The sequence below is a fragment of the Gallinula chloropus genome (genome assembly GCF_964237585.1).
Source record: "Gallinula chloropus genome assembly, chromosome: 3".
NCBI classification, from domain to species: domain Eukaryota; kingdom Metazoa; phylum Chordata; class Aves; order Gruiformes; family Rallidae; genus Gallinula; species Gallinula chloropus.
In genome coordinates, this window is record NC_140087.1 from 12,143,983 (window position 1) to 12,168,627 (window position 24,645).

General features: G+C 40.5%; 1 protein-coding gene across 1 annotated transcript in view; it reads left to right on the forward strand.

The window, feature by feature from the left end:
• PDSS2 (decaprenyl diphosphate synthase subunit 2) overlaps positions 1-24,645 on the forward strand; it is a gene marked incomplete at its 5' end in the record, with an annotated part of 115,007 nt that overhangs the window by 79,616 nt on the left and 10,746 nt on the right. The window contains 3 exons of the mRNA XM_084262291.1: positions 10,396-10,470; positions 19,765-19,938; positions 21,361-21,486. Coding sequence (XP_084118417.1) covers positions 10,396-10,470; positions 19,765-19,938; positions 21,361-21,486 — 375 coding nt within the window. The remainder of the gene's footprint in view (positions 1-10,395; positions 10,471-19,764; positions 19,939-21,360; positions 21,487-24,645) is intronic.

Consider the following 24,645-nt stretch of genomic DNA (forward strand, 5'->3'; position numbering starts at 1 on the left):
CTTTAACCTAATATGAGGCGACATGACAACATAGCCATCGTGATTTCATTACTACAGAATCAAACTCTTCTTTGGGCACCCCTAAATAGGCAGTTATGTATCTTAAACTATTGAGAGACCTACTTAATACTGACATACAACTTAGTGTAGATTTTACTGGAGACTGCAAGCATACATTCAGTATTAACCATTCAATATGTTATGATTCATACATAATTATGAATCAATTCTTAATAAAACTATGACTTGTTTTAATATTTTTTAGAGTGCACCAAAATTTAATAATTGGCATCCATTTTTGAGTAGTAAATTTGGTTTTAGCTTACATTAAAGTAAAACACAAGAGATTGAAATTCAGACAAACTTTACGTCCGTTTAATGGACATGTATTGGGGTTTTTTTCTGCCCAGTGTTTTCAAAGACTGGATTTTTATAGGTTTTCTTTACTAAAGTTTTGCAGACAGTAATGTGGAGTTCATTTACTACCAAAAAGGCCCCCTTTGCAATAGTTGATGAAAGTATTTAAGCATTAGGGGGAAAAAATGCTGTATGTTAGGGACAAAAGATGACAATCTGTTGGAATCAGTACTTGATAATCAAATCTTCCCCATGCTACTGCCTTAAAACTTTTGTCTAGCATTTTCGTTGTCATTAGAGGTAACAGTTCTTGTGATGATGATTATAAAATTGTACGATGATGCCAGTGAATCTCCTAATTACCACATTGTGCTCTTCCCACTGCCCCTTTCCTTGCTTGTCAGTGGAACAGTTCCTTAGCAAGTGCATCATTTGCCTTTGTTGTCAAGAAGTAAATGTATAGTCCTTAAAATAACTCCTGAACACATGAAGCATTTGGTTTTCTGAATCTCTTACAGATTTTTTTTTTCTATTTCATGTTTGCTATCTATAACTGGTAATACAATTAAATATTTGTAAAATTTCTTTACCTTAATGACTGCGATTGTGTGTTTGAGAAGTAGTACTTTGGAGGAGTTAAATTTGAGGATTGGGTGATACAGTTTGTCTAATTTTTAGAATTTCAATTGAATTAATTAATAATCTGCAATTATGGTAGTGTTAGAAGCAGTCTCCTTTTTGATCTGTAAGAACTCTATTGCGTTGCATTTGAATGTCAGTTTTGAGATTACAACCACTTAACTTTGATTCCCAACCAGTGCATTTCTCAGATAGGTCTGTCCTTTTCCCTACTGGTGTTTTACACCTGTACCAGTTTTTAAAGCTAATGCTTACATTAAGCTTTCCAATAGCTCGACCCCACTGGGGTTATTATAGGTCTGTATTGAAAGAGTTTATTTTCCTGTGGGTTTTGGACATGGCACTGCTGGAAAATTTTATGTTTAGATTTCCATCTATTTTCTATCCTCCCTCTTCTGCATGAAAAGAAAAGTTTTTAAAAAAGATTGATTTTTGCCACTTGTCTTACGGACACGTATGATTTATAACCAGTGCCTTGTAGTACACTGACTGCTGCAGAACAGGGAAGGACTGAGATCAAGACTGATACCAAGTCATAGGTATCACTGTGAATCATCAAGTCTAAGATTGAAGCCCTTTCCCAAAAATATACTGCAAGAATATTTTGAAAGCATCGAGGCGTGGAGCTATCAAGAACAGAATTTTGAGTGTTTGAGCTTCTGTCTCTCTGCTGCATTGACTGAGCAAGTAACAGTCTCAGGAAAAAGTTATCCACTCAGTTCTGATGAATTTTTAGTAGACTGCTAAAGACTTTACGTACTGCTTTGCACAAAATCCATTTAATGTTCTTGCCTCTGAATTATCTCACTTATATTTTCCTTTACTTGCCATTTGAATTTGCCTTCATCATCGTAGCAATGGGACATGTCCTGCTTCTCTGCTCTGCCCAGCAGCCCAAAGTCAATGTTTACTGCTTGAGTTCCTGAACCAAATACCTGTGTTATTCCAGATAAATATTGTCATCCTCAGAGGACACACAGCTGCTTCTAACTCCTGATGAAGTAGGTTTTTATCTGATAGAACTACTGTATGCCTCATTCTAATTGACAGAATGGACTGGAATATGCTATCTATATGTGAAAGAGAGAGGTCGTTTCAGAGATGACTCTTGAGCATCAATGAAGAAGAAAGTGAAACTTAATTTGAAGAAACTGGAAAAAGAAGCTGATTTTGTTGAGAAGAAAGTCAGAGGTCATCCAAGAACTCAAGGATAGTCACTATGCACAACAAATGTGCTCTGGATAGTTGGGGTGAGCAGTGTCTGACCCTCTGTTGTTTGCTACCTTAATGATGTATGACACTGAACTGGTAGCTGTCTACTGGTGAGGACAAATGGTTTAGGAGTCAAAAATGTTTCCAGGCTCTGAGAAAGATATATACATATATATACACACATGTGTATGGGGGGTGTGTTTCATTGACTCCTGAAACCAAATTATGGAAGATATTTTTGTGTATTTGTCTTTTTAAAGGCAACCATCCCCACTTTTCAGAAAAGAAATTGCCTTTCAGGTGTTTGAGGCAAACATTAGAAAGTACCTATGTCTGATATTTCCTTAACTGTTAACAAGAAACCATATCCAAGATGTTGATCTCTGCCAGAATATATAAGAAATAGTTATATTCAAAAGGAAAGAAAATTTATTCTAAGGAATTGCAGTAATGAAAACTTGTGGGTATGTGACATTTCATTCTGCATGAGATGCACACTCTGAGAAAGGACTCTCAAAAGCCAGCAGTTCTGCTGCTTCATTCACCACCTACCTGGAATAGGTATTGCCACTGTCCAGGTTCCTTAAATGCTCATTTCTTAAATGTTCATTGCAGCTCTTTCTTTCACACCCATGAATAATCATCATGGAGGAATTAATTGCTAAATAGTTTTGGCTCATATACAAATTAAAAAATGGCAATGGATTTTCATGAAGTTGTGGAAGGTGATGTCCTCCACAAGCGATATTTGCGATGCCAGCTTCATTCTTTTTATAGCCCAAGCAGTGGAAAATCACAAGTTATGTTTTCTTGGCTTTATTTAAAGTCTGTTTCTAAACATAATAAGATTCATATTGAGGGTGCATAGTAGGATAAAATGCAGTCAAATCTGTTCCTGGTGAAATACTGTCTGAATATTATCTCAAACAGCTTGTCTTGGTTTTGCCTTCTCCCCCCACCTCCCCCCCTTTGTTCCTTTTACTTGTACTTGTCTTTGAAATATTTTCTTTAAGTTCACTTAATAGGTATTACCATACATCTCTGGGTGGGTAGGAGCTTAAGACATTTGATTCTAGAGGTGGATTGTCATGACAGGACAGTTAACAAACAGTTTTACAGAAGGCTAGAGATCACAGTGGTATAGTCAGCTGTTCACCTGAAGTACAATTTCAATGGAGAATACACTTTTGTAAAGTGAAAATAGATTTTTGTCATAATTCAATTGCAATTCAAAACTGTTTGCAATAGTGATAAGAATCTAAAATTTGTCGGTGTGGCCTTAGTATCCCAAGAACTAAGTATTTCTAAAAGAGAAATCTGTTCCCAGTACAACCAGCAAACTTCACTCTTCCCTTAGAGAGTATTGGGCATCAGCTTTGTAGCCTTGGTTTTGTTGTTTCAAAGAGGAGAAAAGCTGTTACTGGTGCTGCAGATGTGAGTATGCAAAATCAGCTGTGGTCCTCCTCCACCAGCTGTTAGTATCACAGAATGGTTGAGGAAGGTTGGAAAGGTCCTCTGGAGATCGCCTGGCCCAAACCCCCTGCTCAAGCAGGGTCAGCTACAGTAGGTTGCCCAGGACCATGTCCAGATGGCTTTCAAATATCTCCACAGATGGAAACTTCACAACCCCTTTGAGCAACCTGTTCCATTGTTTGATTGCCCTCACAGTAAAGTGTTTTCATGTGTCCAGATGGAATTTCATATTTTAATTTCTGCCCATTGCCTCATCCTATCAGTGGGCACTGCTGAGAAGAATTTGGCTCCCACTTCTTCGTTCCTTCCCAGCAGGTGTTTATACACATTGTACTACTAGGAGAAGTTAAAATATATGTCTTGTAAATAGGGTGATAGATGATATATCTTCTTTTTGTGCTGCAGTAAAGTTCATCTTTACATTGAACCCTTCCCAGGGTCAATTTTTTTAGTATAAGTGCCTGTACATCTGGAGTGACTTCAGTGCAATGTTATAGTACAGTGCATAAAATTATAGCAATTACATAGATGATTTAATTACATTTTTAAACAAAATGCAGAGGTATTTGACATCTTGTTGGCTAGCAAGAAGATTGAGTCTTTGGAAGGACTGGAACCGGTGTTTAATATTAGTATTTTGAAATTGGGCAGCATTTCAGTTGGAGTCTGGAATCTGATTGCTGCTACTCCTGGTACGGGGGCTGTTGATTTGCTGGGTTAACAAACATCTGCAGCTTCGTTTAGTTGATTCCATCTGTCAGATGCTAAATGATAGTACTTCTGATTCATGTTTATTCAGATGCAGCCTATGCAGAACAGTTAATATCACTTCCAGGTATAATTTCTGTCAACTTGGAGCTGATCAGGTTTTTGAAAATTCAGTTTAATCCACAGTTCATTTTCTGACATATCCCAACTTAATGGTGGTCTGCACCAGCATGGCTGGAAATAGTGTTTTATAGTCATGCTCTTCTGCATCACTTACTGACAAGGAGAGTTTTATAGCTGCACAACCCTGCAGGCACGATACCTTCTTTGTTTACTTTTATTTGAGGGAATTACCCTGTCCAAAAGGGTCAAGCTGAAGAAATCACGTGCTTCTCTAACCTTGTCACTCAGCAGCAGCTGGTTGAGTGCTTCAGTGCAAGGACCCGCAGAGATACTAATACACTGTGTGAGATGCCACGTGGAGGTAGAGAAGGGAAAACAGTATTTCTTCTCTTGGTTGTTACTGTGAAGGAAAATTACTAAATTATGCACTAAGTCTTTACACTAGTGAAAACCCCTTCTATGGACAGTGTTGTATCAGCATAAAAAGAGTAACTTAGCACTGGTGAAAAGCCTTAAGGCAGACTGGTAGGTGTTTGACAATACTAGCAATATTCAAATTGACTGCTGCTGATGATTTAGAAGGACTTTTTTATGACTAGGAAGCACCTTTATGTCAAGGAGTGGGTTTGGGTGATGTGTTTACGTTGCACATTTCATTTTACTGCTAATTCATCATTAACAGAGTGAAGGAAATCATCAATGAGCTTACCAAGAGCATTTAAAACTTGCTAGAAAGCAAATCACTGCAAGGAGTCCTTTCTGTGCTTTTCAACTAAGAGAAGGACAGCTTCAAAAACCAGCAAAGCTCAAGATAATTTCAAATTGTAAATCCAATAGGATTTACAAAAAATTCTGTAGGCTGGCACACTGTGTGCCTAATAATGTTTGAGGAGGTTACCAGGAAAGAAAATTGAATTCCAGTGGGTTTGGAACTCTTTAGGGTTTTTTTCCCTTTTAGGTTTTTTCCCCCTTTTGGGGTTGATTGGGCATTTTTAGGTATTATTGAATAATCAAAATCCAATTTCAGCTGTTGACAGAGTTTTGTCTTGAGCTTCCTATTGAAATGTTTCTTTGTCAAACACAGGAGAATATTTCATTTTCCTTGGAATTTAGGTGTGGAAATATTTCCAAAAATTAACACTTCTTTGGGGAGGGAAGTCAAATGTCAGTTGAAGGGACTTTTATCTGTCTATTTAATGTTTTCTGACTGATTTTCTTCTTTAATTATATGGAGAAGTCTAGCTATGTTCTCAAGCCTACGCACCAGCAGCAAGGAGTAGGCTCTCATAGATGTGTGAGGAAAAGATATTGTTTCAACACCAGCAGCCCAAAGAGGCTGTGAGAGAAAGACTAAGGAAGGAAGGAATTGCTTGTGGTCCTTCTTGAAAGGAATTTGGCAAAGCTTAAGGAAGTTAGTCAAATAGAAATTGGGAAGGATGAGGAACAAAGCTATATCCATTGCTGTGTTCTTCCTAGTGCTGTTTTCCATCTCCCCACAAGAGCTTTATCCTTTCACTAATCTTCCCCTTGAAAATATCCGGTAGAGTCTGGAGAGATGCTGTATTACCACTCTGAAGTAAGTAGAGTGGTCTGTGTAATCAATTCCATTTCAGCTGCTGAATTTAAAATAAAACCACCACACATTGAATGGAGCTCAAATTTATTCCTTTTTTTTTAAATTAGAATGAGAAACAGGAAAAAATACATATGCAGTGTTATGTAGCAGTGAACTTAAACAAAATATTTCGAAGACAAGTAAAAGGAACAAAGTGCTTGAGTTGCTAAACTGATGGCAGCAATGTCGTCTTCTCATCCAGGGTGTTTAGAAATCTCGTGAAGGATGAGAATCCATTCTTTTTACTGTACATTAAGGAGTCTGAATCACATCTTCTAACTTCAAAGAAAGCATTCTACCAGAATGTCTTAAATTCTCTGATTTCCTTGTGGTCCTTCTAGCTTTAAAGTTTCACTATTTAATTTAAATACATGGCTGTTTTTTATAGAGTGCACTGGATTTCCCAGGGCAGGCAACAACAGGCAAGAATCGGGCCACTGCACCTGTGATAGTGGACACTTGGCTCTATTCTGTCTTGTCACATATGCAGAATGCATTGGGAATCCTGAACCCAGAAACGTCTTACAGGTGTGTCTGGAGTGAGGTACCTGAATGATTTAATCTGAGTTCAGGAGAAGGTGGGAGAAAGTCCTATGTGGGGTTGGTTGAACATACCAAGTAATTTTTCTGAACTGCTAAGAAAGTTGCCACTGGTTTATTTCTTCAGTCAATATTTAGAAATTCTGAATTTGAGAAAAAAGAGTCAAAGTAAGTTTGAAGAACCTTGAAGGGCTAAAGCTCTGCATTTTTTACAAGTAGGTTACTCTGCTGGGAAAGAGCAAAGCACATCTCATCACGTGTCCTGGTTCTGGCCAGGCCAGAGTCAACCTCTCCAAGCAGTCAGGACACCGAGCTCTTCAGACACTGAAATGTAACACAGGCTTCTGGATTATTTCATATTTGTATAAACTTGAGAGGTCAGAGCATGAGCTCTGTCTTGCTATGGAATCAAACATTATGTGCTTGTGTCCAGAATTTACATATGTTACACACTTAGTCTGCCTAAATAGTAGGAGGGATTTAGTCTTTAATGATCCACCTTTTCCTGTTAATGTAATTTGATGGCCTTTGTGTTGACCTTCTGGAAGCAGAAGAGATTACCTCTCTAAAAAAGCAGTACCTCCTTAGGAAAAACAAACCAACCAACCCTTGCAGAACTGTTGCAGAGCATGTGTTTAAAGAACATTAAATTATTTGCATGAGCTTTTACTTTTCACCTGCAAGGAACAGGTTATTCCCAGGGCTGCTTCTAGCCCTGTGGATGCTCCAGGGGTGCAGAGAACACAGTGCTTTGGAAGATGCTGATGCAGAGTGGAAAGTGAAAAATAGAGTGGAAGGTTGTTTTCTTTCAATAGAAGATTAGTCCTGCTGATCTCAAGTACATAAGAGGGACCAGGCTTCTCTAAAATGCATAAAGGGGTGGAAAAATGATGGGAAGAGAGATTGTGAATAGGTTGCCTTTGGTCTCTTTTGAGACTGCTCTTTTGAAGCACTAATTCTGGCAGCTCACTCTTCCCTTTTCCCGTCTTTGAACTTGTGTAAAGTGGACCTCAACCTTCAAACGAGAAGAAAAGCAGTTGGGAGCACCTGATTTTTCATCTACCTTCCCTGCTCTTCAAAATTGTGTCTCAGAAATGTCAGCAAGTGGAATGGGACACTGGTGAGGCAGAAAGGCACCCATGGGAATGGAGGTGGCTGGGATACTGTTTTTTGCTCTGCCATTGGCATGCTGCATGATTTTGGGGAAAATCAGTTCCCTGACACTGTTTTCCCCTTATATCAAACAGGAGGCAATAAGTTTTACAGTCGATGTTGATTGCTTTCCAATTTTCTGATGAAAAGTGCTGCATAAGAACTAGTCAATGTATGATTGACTGCATGAATACTACTGAATCTGTAATAATTTTTCTTCCTCTCTGTCAGTTTAGGATACAGAGGGAAATTACCTGGCTTCCTCATTTTTCATTGCTCCCCCCCCAAGCTCAGGACCCCAGGCCACTGATGTTATGCAGCAGATGCTTTTCATAGATGGGATTAAGGGTTGATGAAGTAACAGAGCCTTATGCAAGCATCCCACTGTGCTCTTGAAACTGGAGTTTCATTCCTGGTCGTGATCTGTATGGCATTGCATTTACCTTAAAAAAATAAATATTATATAAAAGAGAAAAAGGGAGATGTTTGGAGAGAAGGAAGGTAACATTAACACTAAATTCTCGCTGACATACAGCGTTCAGCATGTCACTGAAGGCTTCATGGTATTTAATATGTGGATTCTTCTAAATAGTGGATGTCTAATTCTCCTAAGATGTTTTATAAACTATAAGAGGAAGAGGTACAATTGTTCACAACTGTTTCACCGAGATTGTTTAAAGTCAGCGTGACTCTACTCTCAAAGGCAATTTCAACTAAGAAGAGAGAAGAGAGATGGAAAAAAGAAACCTCAAAACAGGGTCCTGCTCAGTCTAGAGTTTCAGGCGAGAGAGGAAAAGGTCTAGTTATCCAGAGCCAGATGCATTGTTAAAAGTTCATACTATCACTTTGACATTTAGAGTAGGACTCGGTGTCTTTGTAAATTCCTCTTCGTATTACCAGTGTAGGTCTCTGAGCTCAGACCATTTCACAAACCATAACATTTTTTAGTGAGTGATTGATCTGTATTATGTGTCCTAGCCATCAGAAGAATCTTGGGATGTTGCTTGTATAAACTGTAATACAATCTGATCCTGGGCATTTAGTTACAGACTTTCATAGACCTATTGGCGATACTCAATCCTCCTGGATTTGGGAATAGGGCTTATCTGATACCTAAAAGAAAAAAAAAAAAAGGAGGAAGAAAAAAAAAGAGGGAGGGGAAAAAAAAAAAAGCCCCTGGTTTTCTCTGTTCCTCACTTAAATAACTCAACACATCTGGCAACACTGTAGGATCATTGTCCTTTCAGTTCCTCACAGCTCATATTGCTACAATATTTCTTCTGTATCTAGTTTCCTAAAGGGCAATGTGATTTTTTTTTTTTGTGATTTTTTTTTTTTTAAAAGGCTGTTTTTGTAGGTCTTGCAAATTAACCCATATGCATTGCAAGAAAAAACATGACTTTTAATCAGCACCGTTTCTAAAGTTAGCGCTTGCTCTGTGTATATGAATATGTATACGGAGCAGTGTTTAAGAAGAAAAAAAAAAAGAAAACACAAAACCTTTCTGCTAGTACTCAAAACTAGCATGCAAATGTGTTTTTATTATCAAATAAAGTATGCCTAAGTGTTAAAATATCTCTCTGTTAGGGCTTTTATCATTTCATTTCTGGACTTCAGTTACAAGAATGATAAAAATTGAAACTAAATCTTTTAATTCAATAAGACTTAGATTGAATTTTTTGGAAGCAAAGAGAGGAATCAGATCTTGACTCGTATGCATAGGAAATTGAACGTTGAAGAAATTAAAACTTGGTGAGCAACTGAAGGGGTAGCCTTGAGGTGTGCTTATTTGAAATGCCTGCATTTAATTTTACAATAAATCTGAGTATTTTGTTCCAATTAAGACAGTTCATGTGCACGACTTTAAATCGTACGGTAGTTCCAGGGAGACCGTGGACTGCTTGTTTTACATTCTGGATCAAGTTCAGATTTTTGGGCTTCGCTTGAATAAAATAAAAAGTCTGAACCCTGAAGATAATACAGATTGATAAATCTGATTTAAACATTCCCGTGTTGCAGACTTTCAGTGTATGTGGTACAGCTGAGCCTCGGGCCATGCACTAAATACATCCACAGTGCATTCCCAGGGCACCCGAATACCAAATGATCACATTTGAAAGGTTACCTTTCTATGGATTCTGACTTTTCTGTATTAGCCACGAAGATTAGAATTTTAACAGCTCCCAATGAGAGGTATTGTGAAGTATTTACTTGGCAGGAAAAAAACAAAACAAAACAAAGCCCAGATGAGGTACTGTCTCATATTCATGAACTGGGATTTATTAGTTCTGTGAATGTCCTTGTGAGAATACACTCCATAGTTCACACTTTAGGAACAACAACCAAAAAAAGTCTTGGTTTTCATTTATATTAACTTAAAACTTTGATGGAAGAGATACTGTAGTAGAGGTTTTAGCAGAGAGACGGGATCATTCTTGTGCAGAACAGATCCGGGTAAATCCTGCAGTCTTTCACAACTAACTGACCATTTATCTCTCTGGCCATCTGGCAGTAGCTTTGTTAGCAGACTTGGTGATAATTAAAGATGTGATGCTTTTCCTTCTTTTCTTTTACAGGTTGTGGAGCTCATTTCAAGTGCTATTGGTGATTTAGTTCAAGGTATATATTATGAAAACTCAAAATCATCTGAGGTAAGAATTTCAGTAGTTTCGCATACCCAAGACGGTTTCTGATCATAATGTGTGACTGCAATAAATGTGATGACTTTTTCATCTGTTTAAAAGGAGGAGGGAGAGGGAGGAGGAGAATTAGCTGCAGTCCTAGCGGGTTTCAGCAGTAACATCATTATGACACCCATGAACTCTGATGGAAGTTTCTAGAAATGCTCAAGGAGGGACTATTTTATTTCTGTGAGTGCTTAATAAAATAATATCAAGTGTCATTACCAGGAGCTTGAGACGTGTCTTACTAGGTGTTTTCCAAACGCTTCCAGAGGTTCCTAGTGAAGGTTATGTTAGAGGCATTTATTACAGTCTTGTCAACATCATTAATATTTGCATGCTAAATCTCTTCTTTCTGAGCCCAAATATGTTTACAAAATGCTTCATCCCAAACTTGTGTCTGGCCCTCTTCTGAGTGTTTGCTCTCTGATAGTATAAACTTGAATTTTGTCCTCAGGCAGTAGGAGTGCAGCACTGTACTCTCCTCCTCTAAAAGTCACCGAGCACGCGTTGCAGGAGCAGGCACGGGCAAAGACAGCAGTTGCCAGCGCTTCTCATTAGTTAATCTTGCATTTCTTCATGGGTGGTTACAGGTGTGCTGTGTGGCCAGAACTGTAATGAAAAATTGGTCAAATCAGACCTAGGTATTTGCTAGAATATTTAAGGAAACTTGTAGAGACGCTTCTTGAAGTAGGCTTGCTCTGGGAGGATGTTGGAGATCTTCCTTATATTTGCTCTGACTACCTCTTAACACAGGTAAAAAATTGATAATTTAAAGTTGCCATGACCTCTACAGGTTTTATGATGGCAAGCTTTCACTGTACAGGAATGATGAGCAGTATGTATATTTGAATATCTGTCTTGAAATCCACCACAATAGGTAGATTTATTTACAGTGGTGTTTTCTCACATGCCTCAGTGGCCTCAGAGACCTGAGTCTTAACATTCAGTAGGTGAGATGGGTTCAAAATTGCAGAAGTTTGTGAATACATTTGTTGTGTATTTAGATTGCTGCTCTGGTTTACTATTGCCATATTGTAGTATGTGGCAAAGCTAATACCTTAGTGGAAGCCCCGATCCCACGGGTTAGTGCCACAGTAGATACTGGTGCTGGTGGCTCCACACCAGCCAAACCACAGCAGGCAAGTTGGGAGTGCCATCAGCTCTCAACAGCTGGGCTGGAGGGTGCTGCTGCACCCAGTGACTCTGAAGATCAGTATCTGTCTCCTCTGCTCTGCAGCAGCAAAGATGCTGCTAAAACTAACCTCGTTTAAACTTCTCTCTCTCATTTTGACTGAAACCAGGTAGGTAGGAAGCAATCACGCCAGTGAGCTGAGCTCTTCCCTCAGAGGAAGCCAGAGCCTGCAGCAGGAAAGCAGTAATGGCACACTCGGGAGACGCCCGGGGCTGCGGGGCTGCCGGGCGGCACGGCTGTGCGCAGGGATGACGCATGCAGAGCATCCTCTGGCACCTCTCGGGAGGGGACCCTGGGTAGCAGCATGGCAGCAATGTGATGTTGGGAACTTGGTGGTCCTTTTGCACTTGCTGTTTTTAACTCGTGGATAAACAGACTTCACCCTTTGGGGCTGCTCCCAAGTCCTGTGCTCAGGGTTATGTGTTCAAATAGATGATGTCTCTGAGGTATTTTTGCAAAAAGTTTTAAGAATTGTATTTCCTGTACTCAAGCAGATCCCAAATATTTTAAAAACCAGCTACTCTTGTGTACATGGAAGTAAAGGTCTACAAGCTCATCCCAGGAATAAGACTACATTTTATTTAAACCGTGCCCTCTGTATAAACAAGAAGTGGTGTGGACTTTCTTGGGTTCCTGCCACTGCAGAAGGTCTTAATCTTCTTTTTCTTAGTCTTTCTTCTTATGTTTATTTTCTGTTGTGTTGCTGAAGGACTCCACATGTGTAGATTGCAAGGGAAGTGTGAAAGAAACTAAGCACACCTGCATGATGTTTACTCTGCCCTGGCCCAATTGCAAATAGCAAAGTCTTTGTTTTGATGACTTTTTCTAAGGAGAAAGTACAGGTTAGCCTTCCTTAGGGGAACCCACTTAGCCCAGAACACAATCAGCAATACATGGTTGTGATGAGACGTAGAACAAACAAGTGTGGGGAGTCTCTTAATTTTTCTTTTACCTTGTCCTTTGAAAAATTTGGTTCCATGTTGCTTATGAGACACATCCCTGCTGCTTTCCTCATGCTGTTCCACTGAAGCAGGGTCCCGTTTGTGCCCTGAACATCTCCTATAGCAAAGATTGCCAAATGGACTAGGTCAGTTGTTGGTCTGTCTTATTTGTATCCTCTGCGCATCTTCCCTCCATCCCTAATTGCAATTTGAGTGAAGCAAAGATGTGAACTCCATCTCCTAGAGGTAAGACAGATGCTTTAATCTATTCTGCAACTAAATCTCAAATGTCAAACTTCTAATTCTTTTTAAGTATAGGGCATAGGGATGTTAGTAATGGCATTTTCATTGCTAGGAATGTCTTAAATTTGGAAAAACAGAAGGGTATATTCTCACCTTTTTTTTTTTTCCTTTTTTGAGGCAGGAAAACTGTACTTCATATGTTAAATATCTTTAATGCAGTTGTTACAAAGCTCCTCAGTACTGTAAAATAGACGAATTTAGCACTGATTTGTTTTGAGCTTTGCTAGATGTCTGCCTAGATGGTTGGCAAAAAGTACAAAAATAACTCTGCAAAATTAACCTTTAGCCTCTGAGACCCTAAGTTCATGTTTATTCCCCCCCCAAAAAAAAAGAAAAAATGTTTATTTGCTTCATTTGGATGACCCAGTGGGAAAACTGAAGGAATTGTTTGACCTAACAAGACCGACTGTGTTTACTCCTGAAGAGATATGATGGATATAATCAGCTCTCGTTATCACTGGGTTTTTTCTCTGTAAAACCACATGCAATCCTACAGCCGTCCCATTGTAGTACGTTCTGTTTGTTCATTCTTCATCTTGTCTGCATAGCAAGTCATTAGATCTGGGGAAAATAGGGGAAAAAATAAAGATAAAATTTAACTTTTCCTCTTTATTTGAAGTGACAATCCAGACTACAGAGTGTAAGCTTTGGTTGTAAACACAGTCTGAAGGTTAGGGCTGCCACTCACGTTCAAAGTACCAGATAGCTGCTGTGGTTTAAGACATTACTTTAGCAATACTAAGCTAATATTTTGGATGGTAAGCTTGAGCAGAAAGGGCTGATGAGATAAACCTTTCCAGCTTTGTCTGCTAAATCCCCTCTCAAGCCAACAATCTGTGAGTGGAGGGCATTCTGCCTGGTTCCCGATGTCTTTCCTAAATCTAGGTCTAATTTGGGAGGAAAATTTGTGCCTTAGTGAGTGCAAAGATGAAAGTTCTCTAAGGTGGCCTTCAGTCATGATTGCAGTATCTATTTTTAACAGAAAAAAATGTAGCACTGAGTCTCTGTCTTCTACTGAAGGATTCTGAAACATTTGCTAACTCACAGAATGTTGTACTTTTAGAAACCTTCTGTCTTAATATCCCAGATCGTTTAACAAATACTGAAGAAGAATGCTTTAACATGCCTGTCAGTTCACTGAGCAGGGACAACAAATGCACAGAACCCCAAGGTCAAACAGCAGAATCAAGAGCAGAACTTGAGCATGTTGGCTCTTGTGCTTAACCTGCCAAACCATTCTTGCAGTATTGGGAACCTTCACAGGCACCTGCTTTGTTGGGTTATTTTCATTTCTTCACCTCCACAATATCTAGCTGATGCTAAATGTGCATCACCAGACCTCACTTTTATAGTCAGAATGGGACTGTTATGTAAGACAAGACCATTTCCAACAGGATCCACCAATGACTAGAACAGCTGTTCAATATTTGGGAAACTTTTTGATGCAATTGTGTGAAAATTGTGTGCAACTAATATGTGAAACAAGTTCAAGAAAGGAATATGCTAGTGGCAAGTACTCATTGTTCCAAGCAGTGAAGTAGCAGGTGTTTGTTTTGGATCAGCATAGTTTTTTGATGAAAACAAGATTATTTTCCAGCAAAGCATAGACTAGATGCAGTGAGTTGTACTGGTTCTTCTTTGATGTTTAGTCACCAGTCCTGCTTTGAGGAGTAATGGTGTTTTGGGATACTGCACGTGTCCATCAACTGGACTGCTTTAAGCCTATGCATAAATAATTTGCTTGTACATTTTAGGTAAATCAAATGTATTTTGAGTCATGTAAACCACCTTTTAGCAGGGCAGCAGTCAAATTGGAGCTTTTGCTTTCCTTTTTTAAACAAATGTTTCTGTTGCAAGACAAAAGGGAAGGATAAAATATGGAATTTGAGTAAAGAACATCTGTGAAAAGAATGGGTAAATGTGTCAGAGGGGGAAAAAAAAGCATAGCTAGAAAGAAGGCAAATGCTATTTGTTTACTGCTTTTGTTCTTTTAAATACTAAGCTTTTCCAGAGAGATTTAAAAGTAGCAGATGTGGAGAGATATTTAAATTTATTGTAAGTTTTCAAACTTTCTTTTTTAAATCATGTGTTGCTTTTTTACAGTGCCACGATGAAAGCATTAGGTAGTTGGTGCCATGCTTTATTGACCCATTTGTAAATACCCTTGTTCCTCCAAAAGCAGTGAAGACATGTATTAATAGACCAATAAAACCTGCCCTGTCATGTTCAGCAAGCAGGAATACATCTGTTGAAGTCTTATGTGAACCACAGGCAAGATGTTTTGCAGGGGTCTTGCTACTGGTAGCGAGATTCATACTTGCACTGGATTTTATTTATGGAAAATAGCAGGTTTTGAACTACCTGCTTTAAAGCTTTAAAATATTTCTGTGTTTCTGTGGATTATTTGCCCATTGAGAACTGAACTAAAGTTTGGTAGAAGTGGTTCAGACCTTTCTGTTACTTTGTGTGACTAAAAGTTCCATACAAATTATAGCTGAAGTTTTACATTGAAAAGTCTATGAAGTACCTTTAACCAAAAAAAATCTCAACTAAGAAAACGATAACCAACCTTATTGGTAGTAAAATGGGAGCACCCTCAGCTGTTCTGGATTTCCCATAGGAAATGATGATTGCCAGAGCTGGATTTGGATATTTTCCTTGTACTCCCATGCCAACATTATCCAAATTGTATCTCAAGTTGGCTGCTTTCTTCCAGGGATGATGAGGGCTCCGGCTCCCTTCATCCAGCTTCTGCTACTTGAACAGCATCAGGGTTGGTTGTGATCTGGACCCATTTCTTGGCGAAAGAACTTGTAAATGTGGTCACTGGATAGGCATTAATTAATCAAATGCCTGGGCTCTGTCAACTACAGCTAGAGTTAATTTGAGTTTTAAAAGGCTTTTATATGAAAAGCTGCCAGGAGTCTTCTGGGCCATTTAACGTCCACTTTTGTATTTATCCTTTGAAATAGCCACTGCTGGATAAAACAAAACAAAGCTTACAAAAAGGTGGAAATTTCTCTAAAAATGAGAAGTGCTTTCATGACGTCAGGTGTCATGGACTTTGCAATCTAGAACTAGTTTCACTGTTCCCTTGATGTTTGGAAATAGTGTTTAATTCTTGTCATGCATATTCTAGTAAGAATACAAGTGTGATTGGTGGACAGTTTCTGTATAACATGAAAATTAAGCTTGGAAAAAAAACCAACATTTGGAATGTTAGAAAACTTTGCTGAAGAAAGGTTGTGCCTCCCTCTGCCACCTTAAGGAGCAGAAGCTTTTAGGGGTGTGTTGTCATGAGACAGCAAGCTCAGTTGTTAAAGCACATCTGTATGGGCATAATGCCTTTTTACTGCTGTCTGCTTTCTGTGTTTTTTAAGATTTCAGTACCACATTATTGGAGTTTTGCATGGCTGGGTTCTGATGGAGACGGGGGGCTGCAGGGGTGGCTGCTGCAAGAAGCAGCCAGAAGCTCTCTGCAGGCCCCACAGAGCAAACACCAGCTGGCTCAAGGCCGGACCTGCCGCTGACCAAGGCTGAGCCCATCAGCAACAGTCACAGTGCCTCAGGGAATCACATTTAGGAGGAAAAAAAACACAAGCAGCTGCATTTTGTCACCAGAGAAGGGAGTGAGATGTAAGAAACTCTGCAGGCACCAAGGTCAGTGAAGAAGGGAGAGGAGGTTCCCCAGGTGCCAGAAAGATGCTCCTGCAACCCTTGGAGAAGACCATGGTGGAATGGGTGACCCCCCCACAGCCCTTGGAAGATGACAGGGAGCAGAGACCCCACCTGCAGCCCATGGAGAGGCCCCATGCTGGAGTAGGTGGAGACATATGGAAGATGCTGTGATATGGCTTGGACCTGATGACCTCTGGAGGTCCCTTCCAACCCCTATGATTCTATGATCTGTGTTGGAGCAAGCCCCTGCCAGCACCTGCAGCTCGGAGAGAGAGAGATGAGAGAGAGACCCATGCTGGAGCAGGTTTGCTGGGAGGGCTTGTGACTCCATGGGGAGGCTGGAGCAGTCTGGGCCTGAGAGACTGAGGGACATTCTATGATTTATAACTGCACCCCATAGCAGTGACCCGTGCCAGGGCAGATGGTGAAGAGCTGAAGCCCTGTGAGAAAGGACTCACATCGGAGAAGTTTGTGGAGGACTGACTCCTGTGGGTAGAACAGGGAATGCTGGAGCAGGGAATAATGTGAAGAATGCCTCCCCAGGACTAAAAACAACTTGTGAGGGACTAACCAAAACCCCCATTTCCCCATTCCCTGACCCTCCCTGTGCCACAATGGAGGGAAGAAGGGAGCAAAATCCTGACTAAAGTGAAATCTGCTAAGAAGGGAGGGGTGGAGGGACATGCTTTAAGATCTGATTGTACTTCTCATTATCAGACTCTGTTTTCCCTGTGTGTGTAGTGTAATAAATTAGAGAGTTTTCTTTCCTTTATTCCATGTTGAGTCTGTCTTGCCCATGATGCTGATTGCAGAATGATCGCTCCCCATCCAGCTGAAAAGGGGAGTGATAGAGTGACTTGGGTGGTTATCTGGCCTCTGGCCAGGGTCAAACCACCACACATGTCTTCAAATATGTCTCAAATTTCTCTCTCTTATTTTTATTTTAGTTAGAGGTCTATTTCAGATGCTTGAAGCTCCTACATCATGTTCATGTAGTAGACAGTAACTTGTGCCATCGTTTCCAATCCTGTGATAAAATTCAAGCTTGCTTAAGAAGAATATATTTTTTGTAACAAATCATAGAATTAATTTTCCTTGTATGTGTCAAAATTCAATGACTGTTTAAGCTTCCCCAGTTCCTGCAGTCAATATTTGATAATGTTCAGATTTCTGTTACTGCTCAAATGCTCCAGCAAGCAAATGTTTCAACTTACGGGTCTTCTGAAAGATTTTTCTTTAACTACATATATTGTTTCAGGATACCTTTCTAGAATATTTTTATTTGATTGGATTTTAAAGCAAATAATTATAAAATTCACTGCCAATTTTCAATATCATCCAGCAAATTTTAGTAAATACTGTTTTTTCGCTGAGCAGATTGGTTGTTAAGAAAAAGATTGTGTTGCGTCTTCCAAGAGCTCCTGATTTTAAATTTAAAATAAATTGATCTATATCTGAGTGGAAAGAAAAAAAAAAAAGACTTGATATATAGGAAACTACTTGAATTAAATGCTCATTTTGACATTTTGCCAGTCATGGGAATTTGCACATGCTCTGGGCTGAGTTAAGATATTAAAACAAAAATACTACAGTGAAATGAAACATGAGGAAAGTTGAGGCTTGACTTTGTAAGTTAGCATACACATAATAGCAAACATGTGGTTTCCCTGTTCTTCACTTTCCTTGTATAAGTTAACAGTATGTCGGAAAGCAAAGGCATTTTGATACAGCTCTGGGTTACTTGGCATTGCAGAATTCTCCTACTTTTTCCATTAGTCTCAAATTATCCTGTCCCTTGTAACGCAGCACTTCTGGGTGATATCCATAAGGGAGGAAAATTAGAGCTGAACGGATGGATTCTATTTCATTCGTTACCGATTTCAGGAGAGATAATACCTTGCTAGAAAACTAGAGGGTCACACAGAATTACTTCTTCCTCGTTTCTAAGTAATTTCATTGACGTCACGTAGAGGGGAAAGGCTTGTTATATAAGATTTTTTTTATGTTACTCTTTTAAAGAATACCTTTTGGCTTAGCATATGCTACAGGTTTGGCTGAACTGAGGAGTTACAAACTTTTTTAACATTTAGGTGCTTGAGATTTTTTCCTTAGCTTCTCATTACTGATTTTAGTTTATTCTAAGCAAAACAATTATCTTTTTTTTTTCTTCCTCTTTAGAAAGTACCTAAAGGTGTGACAGTAATGTGTATGTGAGAAAGATTACAAGTCAAGTTTAGCTTTGAAGACTCATTAGTAAACTCGTGGCATGTTAACACTTTGTGAGCTAAAGAAGCTGCAGTTGATTTTGGGTTTGGGAGGAAAGGGCTGGATTTGTGTGAACTAAAACACTTTGTGGAAAGTAATCCAAAGTAATATTTTTGGGTACAAAAGATTTTGAGAAGCATTGAGCATCTCTGACCTTACAGTCAAGGTGATAAAGTTGACTAGAGGCATCGCTGAGATCTCTATCAGTCCCCTGGGAAAGTAAATAAGTAAATGCCTGACACTTCTAAATCACAGCTTTATGTATTTATCAATAATTTCCATCATTCCTCCTCCTTAATACGGGAGTAGAAGAGGCAGAAGTCCTTCACCATAGCTCTTCATTTGTCCAATGTGATTCTATAAGGATTTTTAACACCTTAGGTTATTAGTTTTTTTCTTGGCTACAAAGGAGAAATTGTAGGGAGTTCTCAAGTTTATTTGGGATTGTTGGTTCTTGGTATCCAGCAAGGGGCTGAAGAGCTGGTGTACTCTAGGGTTTGGGGTCCGTGTGTGTGTGTCTTTTTTTCCTTTTTTTTTTTTTCCACTTCCTTCTCCCCAGTTCCTCATGAAGACTGTAGTCTTGACCAGTGTGATGATACAGTCATTAAGAAAAGGATCTATGGTGAATGTGCTGACAGCTTCATGTATCTTGCATTGTTCTTTTCAAGCAGAATATGAAAATGTTGTTTGATGAAGCTGCCAGTGTCTTTATTCTGATCCTTTTCTCTTCTCATCCCCAAAAGAATGCCCTTCTTTATTTGGAACCAAGGCACTCTCAAGACCACCTTGTTCCTCACCACATATGTTCCACACCATTAACCTCTGTGAGCTGACAGGGCTGCAACTCCAGTGATTTCACGTCTGCCTGTGTTTGGTTTGCAGGAGAACTGTCTCACAGATGACATCGGGATATCCACGTGGAAGGAGCAGGTTTTCCTGTCACATAGTGCCTTGCTGGCAAAGAGCTGCCAGGCTGCAATGGAACTAGCAAAGCATAGCGCTGAGATTCAGGACATGGCATTTCAGTATGGAAAGCACATGTCTCTGAGTCATAAGGTATGCCTTTTCCTTTCATTCTGGGATCTTAAAACCAGAAAGACTTGCAAGATATGTTGCTCTTCAGCTCTGTCATGTACTGCCACTGTGGTGTAGACTTTTGCCAGCAGGTCAGTGGTGCTGAGGGATATGACTGCTGCCTCTTGTGAATATGTTTGCAGAAACTGTTGGTATGAACAGTGTGTATGAACTGGCAAAATCTGGCAATGTAGCTTATTTCATTCAAGGCTCTCTTAACGTCCCTCCAGTGCATCTTTCTGTAGCAGCTTAAAACTTTGTTCTCTGCTCCTACGTTCTTCTTGAAGCCACTGTCCCAGTAGCAGGAGGAAGCATGTGTTGAGTCTCAGCTGCCACCATGCAGACTTGTACCAAGAGGCTCAACTGCCTGCAGCAGCACACAGGGCTGAGGCATGAGCTGCGGTGGCTGAAGGACCTGCATATGTACTGAATAATCTGCTGTGGAGGTAACATCCAGAGTGGGTAGCTGGGGGATAAGGAGGGAGGTCACCAGATATGGAGAGGAGCAGCCTACACCTCTGCAGTGGTAGGATTTCCCAGAGTAGGCGCCTGACCTTCATTAGAAGCCTTTCAGCCCACAGCTAGAGGTGGCCCAAAGGAAAACACACATAGTGTGCAACTCAGGTCCTTGGCACTTTTGTTTTTCCCCTAGAAACCTTCTCCTACTGGATTGCACTACTTGCAAGTGCAGACATAGCTTGACAGGCAGGCTGACCTCCCATCTGCTCCAGCTGGCTTGGTCTGGACAGTTTCTAGTTCCTCCAGGAGAAGGAAGAGGGTTTACAAAGCACAGCTTGACTGGCAGGGAAATACCACTGTATGCTATTACTAGGTACAGCTCTGCCAGTGCAGACTATAGCCTTTGTGTTTTGTGTATGCTTTAATACTACTACATTAACCCTTGGCATATATTAAAAGGATTGCATCATGTTCATAGAAGGCTCCTAGCTGTGTAAAGTTTCCTTTGTCCAAAGGAGAGTCATATTGCATAAGCTTCCTCAGGTGCTATAAAGTAGAATGTATTAACCTTCAGAGGTTAAAAACTGATATTCTCCCCACCAAAGACTCTATCATTCTTTCCTTTATATTTTTTTCCTGCTTCCTGCCACTCAAAAATTGCCTACCTGGCTGTGTCCTGTCCCTTGCCCAGCTCTGCAAGCTGTTCTTTACCTATTTCTTTGCAGATTCTCTATGTGCCTCTCTTGACCACAACTGTCTGCCACTGTAATGCTTTCCCCTCTTCCTCTCCCTCCCCCAAATCTGAAAAAGTGCAGCCAAGGTACGGGTGTCAAAGCAGAGAGTGATGAGTAGGTACAGCATTAGGGTATGGACCTTGATTTGGTGAAGGGCTGGGTATGTATAGGCTGTTCCTGGGAATTGAAGAAAGATGTTCTTCTCTTTCAGCTGCATTCAGACCTTCAGCCGTTTGTTAAAGAAAGTGACACCATGGCCTTCAGTTTGAATTCTGCTCCAGCAGTCTTGCATCAGGAATTCCTTGGAAGGGAGGCTTGGATTAAACAGATCAGAGAGGTAAATTTAAGCATTGTTTAGAATGTCCTAGTTTTGCTGTTTGTATCTCTCTCTTCCTATCTATACTTTGAATTGGCAAAGACACTTAGAAACTAACAACAGATGAGGAGATATAGAGGTTACCTCTGCTTTCCAATAACTAACACCTCTCTCTTCCCTGCTTTCAAGAGGGGGATATCTAGAGACCTGACAGTCGAGCTCTGTCACACTGCTGTGTCTCAGCGTAACGAGCGGATTCATTTGCGTGGAGCATATGTCTCTTCCTCTGCACTACTTGTGCAGTCCCACGTCTTAGCTTAAAGCCACTTTCACTGGCAGCTTAAAGCAGAGAACTTTCCATTACAGTGGTTGAAAGGTAGGCACACATTTCCTTCTGCCAGCTTGGCTCTGGGAGCAGTCGTTTTGGAGGGGGGAGTGGGGAGGAATCATAAAGTCATAGAATATCCTGTGTTGGAAGGGACCCATAAGGATCATTGAGTCCAACTCCTGCTCTGGGGAACTTGGCTTCCTGACCATTGCAAAGCATTTGTGAGATCTAGCTGGTTGTGTCCTCATTCTCACTTCTCTTAATGTAGTTGTCTTTTCCTCTAACCCTTAGACGAAGGCAGCGGTAAGAGTTATGATAACCGCATGGGGTAGGTCCATCTTCAGTACCGTGTAGCACAGCAGGGTTCAGGTCAGTGAGTAGGTTTCTGGGTGTTGTTGAAACACAAATCAGTAACTGTACAAGACAGCAGGGAGAGAAAGTGGGGGGAAAGGACAAAAATGGACAAAATTAAGCATTCTCCTGAGTTCCTCCATCAGTCGGATGTGTTTTGCCTGTCCAGACAGCTATGATGAGTACTGTTTGGAAATCCCTGCAGTTGTTATACGGATCTTCCAGTAGAAAGGCTGCTGCCATCAGTAAGAAACTGGCTGTGTGCAAGCATATTAATTCAATCAGTTCCTCTCCTTGCTGGTTTGAAAGCCACACTCTCAGGCAGAATGTGTGGAGTGTGAGCCTCTCTCTTGTTCTGCGTTCATGGTGGCCAGGTTCCAGCTTGCCTTCATGTACCACGAGCAAGAAGCATAGCATCTTCAGAGGTGAAATTTTGGCAGGTAGATGCAGAACCTACAACCTTACAGTGGTATGGAGTTGGGAGATCTTAAAGTGAGGCAAACCTTTTGTCACTGAAGTTAGGGGCTGGTAGTTCATAACATGTGACGTGGAATTTTGGAATTCTACGATCTCAACACAAGGCTTGTCTGTGAGTTTAATATAAATGGCTTTGGGTGATTGCAGTTGGAGAATAATGGTATTACTACAGCACAGTTTATAAAGGGTTTGAAACAATTTCCCATCTGCAGCATCTAGAGGAGGCTGAGGAACTCCACAAGTGCCGTCTGTCTGCTTACTAATTCTCATACTGAAAGTCGACATTAGGGAAACAACTTAGCAGCCTTCTCTGGAAGACAGGAGGCAGAAATAGGTGACATACTATGCAGAAGGATCTGCTAACTACTGCTTTAGCTATATACAAAGTGGAACACCTTGTCCCTGAGCCTTTCTTGGCATGTGTTGATTTAGAAAGGAAAATTGCCTTCTATTAACTAGGAGCTCTTTGAGATATCCTCCATAGTCACCTTCATTATGCAACATTCAAGATAGTCCAGACATTCAGACAGAGGCTTTCTCATGTTAGCAGTACTATGCCACCCTCTTGTGCAATGCCACTTGTAGGGTATGAATAGCAAAGCATGAACAGGGTGCTCCTCAGGTGGAATTCACAGTATGAACCTGTAACTACTGCAAAGTAATCTGGCTTTCTCCTTTGGTGGTTTGCCTGTTTAAGCATTCATACGATGGGTTGAAGTCAGCAGCTTCTTCCTCCTACAGGAAGGGTATGGAGTTCAAGAAAGTGAGAGCAGAGAGCCCCATGTCACTCGTAGCCTCCGCAGCAGTATGCTGCTCAGAAGGCGCAGGGCTGGGACTCAGTACCCTATCTCAGGTGAAGGCATGCTTCAGAGAGGTCACAAAGGACGCCTTAACTGCCTGCTGTGAGCGCCCAGAGCTTGTGTGGCTGTTTCACCACAGCTCTCTTGTCAGAGGTCTGGATTCAGTCACTGCTCACAAAGACAGCTGTATGCACCGTTCTGCTGCTGACCCTTTAAAAGCCCCCTTGTCCCTTCATTTGAAAGGAGCAAAATGCATCAGATATCCAGGTGTGGAGGGTTGTATCATTATTGCTGGGTTTGTATGTTTGGAGATTAGATTCTGATTTGGGTGGCATTTAGAGACTGCCTTGAAAGGGACTGAATTGGGATGTGCCTAGGGGGAAGCTGTGTCATAGGAAAAAAGTGTGTAGGTGTGTGTGTGTGTGTGTGTGTATGTGTGTGTACGTGGAGATATATATACGTGAATAAATGGTCATCCATGAAGATCTCAGTCTCTCCTGTTCTCTGACCTCACCACCAAACCCCTTCACCTTTGTGCATGTAAAACTAAAATACCCTGTGAACTGTTTGATCATATGTTTATGTTAAAAGTAATATGGGTTGGAGTCCTGAAACTTTATTTAAAAAGAAAAAAAAACCCAAACCCACCCACCCAACTCTAAATGGTTCCTGAGAAACACCTTGGTACACAAAGTGCTTGAATGCTCTTCAAGGAAAGTGTTGAAGTAATTGCTGAATGCAGTCCCACTATGCCCTGTATTGTAAACATTTAGCAGATAATCCTGGTTTACAGGATTTCCTAGGGGTCAAAAGACAGAAGGGTTGGTGGCTTTTGGTCACTTACAGATACCTCTCGCTAGACGAGAGCAAAAATTCCCTGGTTCAAGCAGGCATCCAGCATCTAAGCAGTGAGATAAGAAACATAAAGTTTGAGTGAAGAAATGAAGCCCTACCCCTCAAGAACAGGTCTAGAATCCATTTTAGTTCATAGTGTTTGTAATTCAACAAAGGAATCAGTCAGAAACTAGAACCATCTCGTCTAGGCCAAGGTAATCCCTGTGCTTTTCACCACCTCCTCCTGAGCTTTTGCAGAAGCAGCAGGGCTGGAAGAAAAGCATTTATCAAACGTTTTATCAAGCATTTCTCAGGTACAGGTTTTAGGAACACGTGTAGAAGGGACCATCTCGTGAGTAAGAAAAGTCAGGCTTAGATTTCAGTGCAAAT